The 12,660-nt window shown below is 47.5% G+C and overlaps 1 protein-coding gene across 1 annotated transcript in view; it reads right to left on the bottom strand.

Moving 5' to 3' along the window:
• The window catches only part of LOC138294158 (hepatic lectin-like), a 171,490-nt gene that overhangs the window by 34,049 nt on the left and 124,781 nt on the right, over nucleotides 1–12,660 (bottom strand). Inside the window, exon 7 of the mRNA XM_069233344.1 lies at nucleotides 9,388–9,539. Within this exon, the coding sequence (XP_069089445.1) occupies nucleotides 9,388–9,539 (152 nt within the window). The remainder of the gene's footprint in view (nucleotides 1–9,387; nucleotides 9,540–12,660) is intronic.

The raw sequence follows: 12,660 nt of genomic DNA, 5'->3' as shown, positions 1-12,660 counted from the left end.
AACCCAACTGGTCCAAAAGGGCAGTTTGGAAAAAAACATTTTTAGGCTGACAAATGCAGCAGAATTTTTATCGGTGTAGATGAGACAATGCTGGCTGGTAGGAATTCTGTGGATTCCTGCAGATTCTGGAAGATTCCATTACAAAAATGTGGGGAAAAATGTGTGATTTCCAGCTAAGTTGGAGTTTTGCAGGGCACTGTGGGTAAGAAAATAGTGCAGGTGCATGTGAAGCACACCACCCTGGAATCACCCAGATGTTTAGTTTTCAGGTGTGTCTAGGTCTTGTGGAGTTTTCTAAATGGCAGTGTCCCAAAGTAAAAAAAGTGCAGCCCTCACCATTCCAAGTGGGACGATTTTGAGTGTTACCAAGCTCTCATGGCCCAAATGTAAAACCAAAACCCCAAATAATCAAATGTCCTCTTTCTTGCTGTGGGGTAAGATGTTTTAGTGTGCGAAGGGAGAGCTGAAAGACTGTTATCCCCTTCAGTTGGGGCGGGGGCATAACCAGGCCCATACTGGTTGGTAGCCACCACGCCATTATTTTATTTTTTTAATTCCCTGGAATCTAGTAGACTTTCTGCCCCCCGGGGTGTGGATCAGAGGTAATTGCCCCATCTGGCCACTGGTGGGCAGAACAACTTTGGACCAGTGCTTAATTTGTGCTTGTTGTTTCCGGTGCTGAGCACCAGCACTTATTTTTGAGGGCAAAAGCCACATATAGAAAAGACGGAGGAAGTGAAAAAAGAAAAAGCGTCACAAAGGTAGAAAGTAGAAAGCTAGTAGAGTGAGCTGAAAGGGCAGGGAGTCGCTTTACATGGATTGAGGAGGCCCGAGATGGCTTCAGGATTACGCCGCCTCAGTGTTCCCTGTTCACACATATAATTGCTGCAGCCGCCTGTTTAAGCGGAGGGCTTTGAGCACCAGCACCTTTTTATTTACAAATTAAGCACTGCTTTGGCCCCATTTATTTGGGGTAGGGGTATGGCCATACCCCCACCCTCTTATTTTGAAAAAAAAAATCTTCCCTGGTCTCTGGTGTGCTTTCTGCCCCTCTTAGGGGCAGATGTGCCTTCCAAAAATAGGCCGATCTGCCCCCAAGGGGGGCAGATATGGCCAACAGTAATGTGCCCCCATGTGGAGCTACCCTTGCCCAAGGGGCTGCCCCCCAAACAAAACACACACATACACACACACCAATCCACGGTGCCTAGTGGTTTCTGCCCCCCTTGGGGGCTGATTGACCTAATAAAAATAGGTCGATCCGCCCCCAAGGGGGCAGAAATGGCCTAAAATAAATTTGCCCACCAGGGGAAAGACCCTTGTCTAAGGGGTTGCGCCCCATACATAAAAACATAAAGTAAATAAACAAATATATATATATCCCTGGTGTCTAGAGGTTTCTGCTCACCTTGGGGGCAGTTCGGCCTAACAAAACAAGGCCCATCTGCCACCAAGGGGGACAGAAATGGCCTAAATACAATTTGCCACCCAGGGGAGCGACCCTTGCCTAAGGGGTTGCGCCCCATACATAAAAACATAAAGTAAATAAAAATATATCTATATATCCCTGGTGTCTAGAGGTTTCTGCCCACCTTGGGGGCAGAGATAAGGCCTAAATATATTCCCCCCCCCCGGGGAGTGGTCCTTGCCCATATGTGTATGTATGAAAAAAAAAAAATCCCTGATGTCTAGTGGTTTCTGCCCCCCCTTATGGGCAGATTGGCCTCATAATAATAGGCCGATCTGCCCACAAGGCGGGCAGAAATTACTTAAAATGAATTTTGCCCCCCCGGGGAATGACCGTTGCCTAAGGGATCGCTCCCCACATATAAAAATAAATAAATAAACAAAAAAAAACAATTATCCCTGGTATCATACTAGGCCGATCTGCCCCGGGGGGCAGAAATGCCCTAAAAATATTTTGCCCCCCCGGGGATAAGCCCTTGCCCAAGGGGCTGCTCCACTTATTCGTAAGTATATATAAAAAACAAAATCCCTGGTGTCTAGTGGTGTCTTCCCCCCCCGGGGGCAGATCGGCCTAATTATATTAGGCCAATCTGCCCCCGGGGGGGCAGAAATGGCCTAAAAATAATATGGCCCCCTAGGGAGCAACCCTTGCCCAAGGGGCCGCTCCCCTTATTGAAATAAACAAAAAAAATCCTTGGTGTCTAGTGGGCATTTCTGCTGCCAAATCGGATCTCGATCGGGCAGCAGAAATGCTGAGAGAGACATGAAAGGAAAGGTCTTTCCTTTCCTTTCCTGCCTCTCCTGCCCCACCTTCCGATCGGAAGAGAAATGCTTTTGCATCTGTCTTCCGGGATCGTGCTGGAAGCATGCTTCCACTGTGATCGGAGGTGACCTCTGATGAGGTCAGTGCGCGATTTGCGCGCTGATGTCATCAGATGTCACTGGGGGGCTGGGGGGTTTGGGGGAGGTCGGAGTGGAAGGGGAAGCGATTCCCCTTCCATCCCTGGCCTGGGGGGTGGGTGGCCCATGGGGGGAGCGCTAACGCTCTGCCGTGGGCCGTGTGCAGGACGAACTGGTCTCATCCCCGGCACACGGGATCCGTGTGCAAGGACGAGACCAGATCGCCGCAAGCACCCTGGGGTTTAAATAAAAAAAAATGTAAAACATAGAACATATATAGTAATGGTAATTTTTTCTCTCTAGAGTCGTGTGCAGGAAAGGGAAATGAAGCCTAGTCCTCAAGCCTCCCTATCCTCCCACACCCTCGGTCCTGCAGCTGCCCCTGATCCCATTATGATCCAGGGTTAGAAATTTGAATTATAGTGGTATTATAGTCATCATTAGGATATCATTAAACACTCAAAATCACATTTCACTGTATATCATCATGTAAATTACTCAGACAATTGTGGCACCCCTCAGCACAGATATTAGAATTAATTGCAGTTAAAAGATGGGGCCCAGACCCCACAAGGCAAGAGAGTTGGAGATGTATCTCAGTACATTGCTGTGATTCGCTCTCCATGTCTTCACTGGCGTTTTCTGGATCCGTGCCACCACTCTACAATGGGGTTTGGGAGTCTACAAGATTGTCCACCCCCTGTAGGGCACCATCTGGGCCAACAGTGATCCTTTCTGTTGGAGGGTCCCTGTATCTATTTTCTTTTCTTGATTTCCCCATGCCTGGCGGACCAGCCGATTGTTTCTTTGTCTGCAAAGGCAGTCGCACATGGGTCCTGCCAGTGCACTGAGCAGGGTGTCCAGCCAGTCGTTGGCCTTCACCAGAGTGAAGAACAACATGGCACATCCTTTGTTTTGTATCCAAAGTTGCGCTGGGAAGAGGAGACGGTAGTTTAAGTTATAGCTTTGCAGTCTCTCTTTCACAGCTACAAATGTCTTCCTCTGCTCCTTCACCCGTTGCGTGTAATCTGGAAAGATGAAAATGCGTGTGCCTTTATATGATCAAGAGTCATGTGTCTGGTACACTGAAGTAGAGCATCTCAGCCCAAAAAATTGAATAGATGAGCGATAATGGCTCTCAGCGACACTCCCAATCTCGGCAGAGGTGACAGCACCCTGTGAGCCCTCTATGTTTTAAAAAAAGGCTGAGAGCTGTTTCGGTTTGTGGATAGTCGTAATCCATTCTTCCAAAAAAATTCAACAGAAGGTCCCTCCACCCCTTTGCGAAGATTGTTTCTGCGGGAGAAGCTGTCTGAGTCCTCAACACGGTCATCAAGTTGGGTGGTTAATTTTTGGAGGTCCATACCAATAGTTTGCAGAGAGCGAATTTCTTGTTGGAGCACTGTGACATTTGGTTCTGTCTCTGTCAGCCACCTTTCAAAGATCAGCTCGAAAAAGGCTCATATCCACCACCACAGTGTCTATCTTATTAACTATTTCAATTTTCGAGTTCCAGATCGACATCATTAGGTCCGTTAACAAGGGCGTAGCAGAGTCAGATGCCCCCCACCAGCAGGGGCCACAGCCTGTGCATTTTCTTCTTCGGGGTGAGTTAAGGGTGGCTTTGGGTGGGCATAGCTACTTATTTTGTTAGATTGCTCTATCTTGGCCTTCTTGTCTTTCACCATTTTGGCAGGTCACACTCTGCTCCGCCCCTCCCCTCCCCTTCCCTCCCCTCTTCACCAGTACACCAGGCAGCTGAACCAAACTCCGCCAAGGGCCCTCTGGCGTGGTGGGGATCACAAAGTTGCTGTCAGGCACCACCGCGCCAGTGGCAGCACTGCACCTCCATCCCAGGAAGGCAGCTGGTTTTCCAGGTGGTAAGATGGCACATGGGCCCGTCCCCGGCCTGTCAACCTTCGTCCCACAAGAGGCCTCAAAACGCAGGTTGGAGGAGTGTAAACTGCTACCTCTGTATCTGGGAGGAAAGGGAAGCAATTCCACTGGTCCGATGGCTACATTAAGGCAGTATAGTCACAGGATTACCGTATTTGGGGTGGGAACTGCACGGGGCACGTTTAGTCAGCCATCGTGCCTGCCCACGTCCCTGTGCTATGTGCATTTTGTATTGCATATCTGTGTGTGTAGTTGTTTAAATGACTATAGTCTAAGACTATTGTACATGAATGCTCTGGTTTTGCAATGAGGAATAATGCGATATTCATTGCAGAGATGCAGGACTCAATTATTCCCTGGTACTCGAGATGGGTAAGAATTTCTCTCACTGGGTCTTTAGCCTCTTGTTTAATGGGATATTGAGGTTGCATCTGCGGTGTGGACATGGTAGGGGGAGTCTTTATCCCACCCTTCATGGTTGCAGTATAGTGCGGGTCCCTGCGCTAAAGCCCAGTCAGCAGCACATGCTTCTTTTATCCCTTCTGGAACAAGAGCTGAGAAAGAAGGCAAAATGCCATCTTCCCCGTGTGGGAGCTTGCGAACAAATTCAGGTGGCCAGTCTTTTTCTGCCAATAGGATATCACAATTAAATTGTTCCCAAAAAATTACTTCTATAGTGCGCTCTATGTCTCCTTCTGTTTGTACAATTATTTAATAAACCCTGTCGGGTAGGGAGATGCACCTGTCTGCAGTCTCGACTAAAAGAAAGTTAGTAGTTGCTGTTGCATCCAGATGATCTCAAATTCTACCAAGATATCGTGACCTCTGCCGAGCTGTCTAGCAGAGTCACTGCCCACATCTTGTTCTTCTGCAATGTTTTCAATGTTGCCAGCATGTTTAATAGATATTGCTGCCACCTTTTTCTTTTTATATTGTGGCTTTTGTTGAGGAGAGTTGTTCTCCTTCTTGTCTGTGGATTGCTGTGTGTCTTTCTTAGTCTTCACGTAGTCTGCATTTGGCTGACTGACCCACTCTCTCGCTCCATTTATCAGGCATGTCCTGAAAGGAACGAGAGGGATGTGTATCAGTATATTGGTATCTATTGGGTGTTTTTAACGTCTTTCTATTTCGGAGATTGTATCTCCTTTCAGAGGTCTCCGGATGCAGAGAATCTGCTCTCTGACGTCTTTTGTCTTTAGTCTGTTTTCGTTTATCCCAGCGTTTTTGAGAACCCTCTTGTGCTTGTGTAGTACCTTCTTTAGGGGGTGGTACTTTGTAGTTGTGACTTCGTTGGTCTGGCCCCCAGACTATCCCACCCTGTACTTGTACAAGTTTCTGAAATAAGTTTTGCCAGCTCACGCTTCTGTTCCTGCTGAGGAACCTCCCAGAGTTGTTGGCGGATTTCCAGCACAGCTGCTTCTTTTTAATGTTACTGAGAATAATTGAGGAGACTGTGTCAAAGTTGCGCATCAGTGTCATCCATGTTCACTTAGAATTTATTTCAACACTTCTGGTAAATTAGCAAGTGTCAGAGTACCATGTGTGATAGTGTAAATTGCGGCGAAGACTCTACCCCAAGTGGTGCAGTCCTCTACTGAGAGAACCATTCTGAATGGCAAGCATACTGTGAGAACTCTGTTTGTCTTGGGGTCCCGTATGGGGAACACTGCTTTCAGCTGGTTTGTTTTTTCTGCTATCCAGAACAGAAATTTCTCATGCCCCGTCGGTGCTTTACTCATGATTGAGTGGACTGTTGGTGGGATAATGCCTGCAATGGCCAATTGGTGAATAGCTGGTGCAGCCCTTGCTGGGACGAAGTTCAAAGTTTCCATAACGAATTGCACTAGTCGTCTGTAAATGTCTACTAGCACATTGTAAAGTGTGTGTATGTCAGCTACTTGCATAGCCTCTACTCCAGGATATGGTGTGTATGTGGTAAACATAGGCCACAGTGGTCCACCATTACTTAGAGGACCTAATGTCACAGGTTGTATTACATGTGGTAGGGCGCCATTTAACTAGTTTTGGTGATCTTGATAAGAAATTGGTATTTCTAAGTGTTGATAACCTTAGTACCACTGCAGTACGTTTGCTACTCTGTATGTGTATAAGACGTGTGTTTGCATTTATTTCCGGAAAGGTGACCCAAGAGTAAAATGTTTCTGTGTGGTAAGCTCTTGCTTCTGCAACAAGTGTTACTTCCCCACCCTCAGCTGTTAAACCATGGGCAGGAGATACTGCGTTAAGGCTTGTCTGGAGGTCTCCGGAATATTTATTAGCCATGTGTAGTAAAAGGTAAGAGAGAATGGAACACCAAATGGGGAATAAACCTTTTTAAAGTTCAAACTTGAACAGCCTACAGTTTAGATAGGTACTCCCAAATTAACTGAGGAGGATTCTCCTTAAGACCACTGACATCTCTGTAAATTGGTACTTAGGGTACCTGCTGTTTGTGAGTCAGAGATACTCTGGGAGATTCATAAATTAGGGCCAGATGTACCAAAGGATTTTACCCATTCTGTGTCTATGGGAAAAAGCTTTCGTACATATGGCCCTTAGTGCCTAAACACCATTGTTGGTGACACCATGTTGTGAATGACTCTTGCTTCTCAGAGAAACTGCTGGATTAAGGGTAGCAACCCTTTTGTTTGTAGGTGACGGAGTCACTCCTACGCCAGTTAGAAGATGTTGGCCCAAACCTTCTCTCTCTTTGGCAGTACCTCACCCAATCCCTAAGTAGTAAAGGTGATTTCTGGCAATCTAGCGCATGGATTCTGGTGACCTCTCAGGGAAGTCATAGTGTAACAAATCTTACCCTTTTTCTCTTGATAGAAATAAGTATTTTACACACACACAAGCAACAAGGAAGATGCAGGACAGTTTTCAATATATTTATTGAAAAGACTGCAATCTACGCTAAATTGCATGTGCTGCAATGATTATGACAATGAGAAATAACATAAGCAGAAAGGTGAGGATAAAGTTGTAAATATGAAACCCCCCCAACATATTGTAATAACATGAAATATACAATTCCTAGTAATAAAGCCTAAACTGTACCGTAAAGTGAGAGCTGAGCATGATAAGCCTACTCTTCCAGTACAGTGTTCATGAGAAATGCCCCCAACCCCATTACCTTGGGATAAAATCGTCTCTTTAGTCTCCGGATCATCAAGACACAAGGCTGATTCGCTGCAAAGCAGCATGGAGTCTAGATGATGTATCCTGGTGGAACCCCTCTAAAGACCTTGGTCTTGAGAGGTGTTTTTATTAGGCACATGTTATTGTTTGTGAAGGAATCCTGAAGCAAGTATGTACCTAACCATCAGATTGTGTACGCAAACTTTTGTCAGCAATTGCATATCAAATACCTGACATATTAGCATTCTGTTCTTGTCAACGTAAAACAAAAGGAGCATGATGACATTACCCACATACATCACTGATAACAACACTTTCTCAGAATAACACTGATTAGTAAAAATAAAACATTTCTCTAAAATGCACACATCTGCAAACAGTGCTAAAAGGATAATTAAATAGAATAAAATAGAGCATGAAAATAGGTCAAAGGGGACTAGGTAAAAAGGGCAACAGGTCGACAAGCTAAAAGCTAAGCTATCTTCTGTGCCCAGGCATGGAACTAAATGGACCCACAACATTTCAAGTTAGCATGAAGGAATCTGAAGCAGTGCGTAGTGCCTCCTAATTGGCATGAAGCCACACTGTTCTGGATGTATGAGAGTATTAAGAACCATTTTCTGGTGTGTGGCTAAGATTATGGCAAAAAACATTATTTCTCCAATAATAAGCAAGCTGATATGCCGCACAGTCAGTGGATGGAGGGCTCGATTTTGGAACGGCTACAATGGTGGCCATGTCAAGCTGCTGTGGAAAATGACCAGCTTTAGCGACCTTATTATAAAGGGCAAGCAGGTGTGGAAAGAAGATCTACCTGTATTTACTGTAAAATTCAGTAGAGAATCTGTTCGGGCCAGAGGGCCAGAGGTCTTTCCGGATGCTAGGGCAGACACAGCACTGGCTGTTCCCAGGCCTGCCTCTCGATGTGTAATACCAGAGACCGCGAGATGTCATTCAGAAGGGGATAGTCCAGCTCTGCTTGGGGGCATCGGGATCGCTGCATATAGGTGACAATAGCAACCTGCAAATGCCTGAACTATGCCTGGGGCAGAGGGCTCAGTGGTGTTAGCAGCAGTCACTATCTCATGAATCACTTGAACAACCACAGGGCCAGTAGCCAGCCATTACAACTTGCCATTCTTATCGTCCCACTTGTACACTCTTGCCATAGAGACACGCCACACTTGATGTGCTGCCTCCATTAATAGAAGGCAAATCTTGGGCCGGGTTAGATCAAGCATCCGGGCGGTCTCCCCCAGGAGTCCTCAGGAAGTTGCCCCTCCAAATGGAGTCTATCCCTTTCACTCCCTCGAAAAATACTGTGATACAGCAGTATCCGGGAGTCATATTACGACAGTAGCATTGGCCCATTGCAGCAAATGACGGAGGGATCCTGAGCACTCTGAGTGCGACAGCCATCTTGACTCCCCAAACCAGGCCTCCACCCCCAACTTTTCTTTAAACAATACAAAAAAATTATGGGTGGAATGCTTGCATTAAACTCTGCCACTGTTAACTACTCAGGGCTGTGTCCTAATCCATCCTTTTCATGCCCATCCTGGCACCTCTGATTAGACCCAGCCATATGCAAATCAGCCCTGGTCCTGCTCCATTAGTAACCGTCAAACTACAGCTACCAAGTCATGTCCTCTTTGAACCAGAACACAAGCAACTCAAGACCAGTTTTGGCTATTTTGGCCACTCCTGTCAGTATAGCTTGCTTCTAGTGGCACGGTGAAACAAGGGCACACATCTTGGCTTATCCTTCCCACATAGGATGTCACAATGAAGAATACAGAAACGTGTTGGGTTGAATGCTTGAATTAATCTCAGCCACTGGTAATTACTCGGGGTAACATCAGAATAATTTTTTTTGTTTTTGCAAGGCTGGAGTCACTGTCTCTGTCACTGATGAGAGGCATTTGCTTCTATCAATAGCTAGTACGGCTAAAGCCATGCAGCCCACCATGTGGTTCCCTCTACCTGTTCTCCTTCACTAGTGATGACAGCCAGGGTCGCATTTTTAGATTCACACTTCATCTTTCCAGCCATCCAGTTGGATTTCACATTCACGAACAAATAGCAACTCCCACCATAATACTCCCAGGCTTCAGGGCCTGTCCCGCACGGGTTATCTGGCAACACAAAAGTGACAATTGAAAGAATGATTAGTGAAAATGGATTATAGCAGAAGTTCTATAGAAACAGCATATTTCATAGCATAGTGTTACATAATGCAGCAAAACCAAGCATTTCATACCATCGTGCAACCAAAACAGTAAAATCCTTAGCGAAGACCAACTGTAACAAAGACAATATAAAAACATAAAGCCCCATTATGAGGTAAACAGATCAGGACCTGATATTGTTGTAGCCATGTATGATGCCTAGAATCAGATTTTGGTCCAGTGTTATTATTTTTGCAAAGACATATCTTCCTTCCTCATTTGTCCACGTATGCAAAACGTGGAAGAGATTTGTTAGCAAGGAGAGCAAATCCACATTTATTCGTTGGCCTCATTTGGGGCAGTACAGCTACTAGAAATTACGTTCCCCTCCAACCCCACTTGAGTTTGTCTGCCTCGCCGGGTGAAAGATGGATTTCCTGAATCACAGCAATATCCACCTGGTTATACTTAGGTAAGTTAGATGGGTCTCTCCTCCAAACCTGACTTCCCAACCGACATCCTGGGGCAGGTTCACCCCTCCTCCTGGCTGCTGTACTCTGAAGGGCTCAGGCCTGGAAGTCCACCAGGCCCAGGGAGGCTACTTCTGTTGGTTTGGGTTAAGGGGTTCTGCCTGGGCTCAGGGCCAGGGCGCCAGTGGCAAAGTGCCTGGAATGAGGTCACGCAGGTCACAGGAAGGCTCTGCCAGTGGGTAAATAGGCTGCTGTTCCCCGGGTCGGAGGTTCGTTTGGGCCCCCCTCGCAGCCCTGTACCTGAGGCCTAGCTGGAGCTCTGAGATCCCAGGCTGCAGAGTCCCCAGCAGGGGCGAGCGCGGTCTCCTTATGTTAAGGCACAATGCGACCAGATGACTGTCCTCTGAGCCCAGCCATCTGGTCGCTTTGAGACCCCAGGGCATGTGGTTGTGCTCTGTGCATTCCTATGAAGTGTCCAGATCGCCGGGCTGACCCAGGGAGGCTTCCCCAGCCAAGTCATGCTAAGAGGCCCCATCCGGCCCTGGGTGAAAACCCCTATTCTGGGCTTCGTCCTCCAGCCCGCCATGTGGCAAGGCACCCGACACAGGCTCCCATGGGTCCCAGGGAGGCCTCACCTGCATGGCCAGGTTCATGAGCCCCGACCAGGCCCCTGCTGGGCCCAGGGGTGGACACTCCCTTCCTCCAGCCTGCCGCACCCCGAAGGGCCAGAGCCTGGGAGTACACTGGGCTTGGGGGAGGCTTCCCCTGCCAGTTCAGGTTCAGGGGACCTGGGGTGGGAGCCCCCATCCTGGGCTTCGTCCTCCAGCTCGCTGGGTGGGAAAGCACCAGTGAAGGGCTCCCACAAGCCCTGGGAGGGCTTCACCAGCATCTAAAGAGGTCTCCGAGCCCCATGTTGGTAGTCCTTCAAGGCCCCTTCGCAGCCCCTTGCCTGAGGGCCAGTGGGGGCTCCGAGAACCCAGGCCACAGTGTCTTGGTCCCCTGCAGGGGAGACCGCAGGCTCCTTACATTAAGGCACGTGTGACCAGATGGCCGTTCTCTAAGCCCAGCCATCTGGTCATGCTCCATGCATTCCTATGGCACGTCCAGATGACCGGGCTGTTCAAGAAGTCCTGATGAGGGCTCATTTGCTTCCTCAAGCCTAACCAGGGCTATTTTGAGGTGAGCTACCACCTGTCTCAGACCCTGCCTTTGGGTGCCCCCTTCATGCTCTTGACTGGGTGTCCTGGGGTCCAAAGGGTTTACTTAGAAAAAAATGTGAGTGTTCAAAGCAGGCTGGACACCTGGATACTTCAGCTAGGAATAATGAAATAGGACTCTGGTTCTATTTTGTTGGTTTTTGAAACTACGGCCATGATTAAGAGGGTCAGCCGGGGGCATTCGTATTGTGCCATTGGAGGTAAAATTCTTGGACTAGCAAGACGAGCCAAAGCAAAAGCATTTGCCAAGAATGTTTTCATTAATCAGTAATCAAGAACGAAAGGTAGAGGTTTGAAGACGATCGTACACTGTCTTAGTTCTGACCATAAATGATGCCAACTAGCAATCCAGCAGTGTTATAACCATGACCCACTGAGCAGCTTCTGAAAAACCAAAGTCTTTGGGTTCTGGGGGGAGTTATCCTACAGCCCTTGAGCCAGTGACTCTCGATAACGCAGGGTTTGAGACCTGGTGGCAGATGACTGGCATGTAGGTGGGGTGACCCTCCCTTGTTGTCGGGTACCTGGTTCAAGGGTGCAAAGTCACGCCTTCTACCCAGGAGCATGGAGCTCTGAGTAGGGTAAGATTTCTGGATTTTCCTTGGATGGAAGTGAACAAAAAACACTTCACATAGCCCCACAGGTACAACAACTCCTTCCTAGTATCATTTCTGAGCATTCAGTGTCTGTGTTTCATTTCTAGCTTCCCAGCACCTGTTTTAGAGACATTTGTGATATTTTTAGTTTTTCAGGTTCAAGAGGAGAACATCACTACTTCTACCGAGGGCTATGGAGCTCCAAGTCTGGTTAGATTCAAGGTTTTTCCCTTAGGTGCAGGTGAACAGAAGACAACTTCCCAGAGTCCAAAAGGTACACAAACTCCTTCCCAGTGTCTGTACTGAGCCTTCGGTGCCTCTGGCCCATTTCTATCCTCCCAGCACCTTTTTAAGTGATATTTTTAACATTTTGAGTTTTTCAGGTTCAGGGGGGCAAAGTCAATCCTTCTACCCAGGATATTGGAGCTCAGAGTATGATACGATTTCCGTTTTTTCCCTTGGATGGAGATGAACAAAAGACACTTCAAGTAGTCCACAAGGTACACAAACTCCTTTCCAGTGTCAGTTCTGAGTCTTCAGTGCCATTGGTTGGGTCTGCCCTGACCCGGTCTGGAAGCTATGACTGGGCCTGGCTGGGTGGGGAAGCTATGACCAGGCACCGGGGGAGAGCTCCGGCTGGCCATGGGTGGAAGCTCCATTCCAGTCTGCCAATCCGCAAATGTAAATCAACCATTTATAATTGCTTCTAGGTAAGTAAACCTTATGGGATCCACACAAAACACACAACATATTGTTCCCTTAGGGGCCAGATGTATCAAGCCATTTTGCATTCGCAAACGGTGCT

Source organism: Pleurodeles waltl, chromosome 4_2, assembly GCF_031143425.1.
Source record: "Pleurodeles waltl isolate 20211129_DDA chromosome 4_2, aPleWal1.hap1.20221129, whole genome shotgun sequence".
NCBI lineage: Eukaryota > Metazoa > Chordata > Amphibia > Caudata > Salamandridae > Pleurodeles > Pleurodeles waltl.
This window is presented reverse-complemented; position numbering and strand designations above follow the sequence as displayed.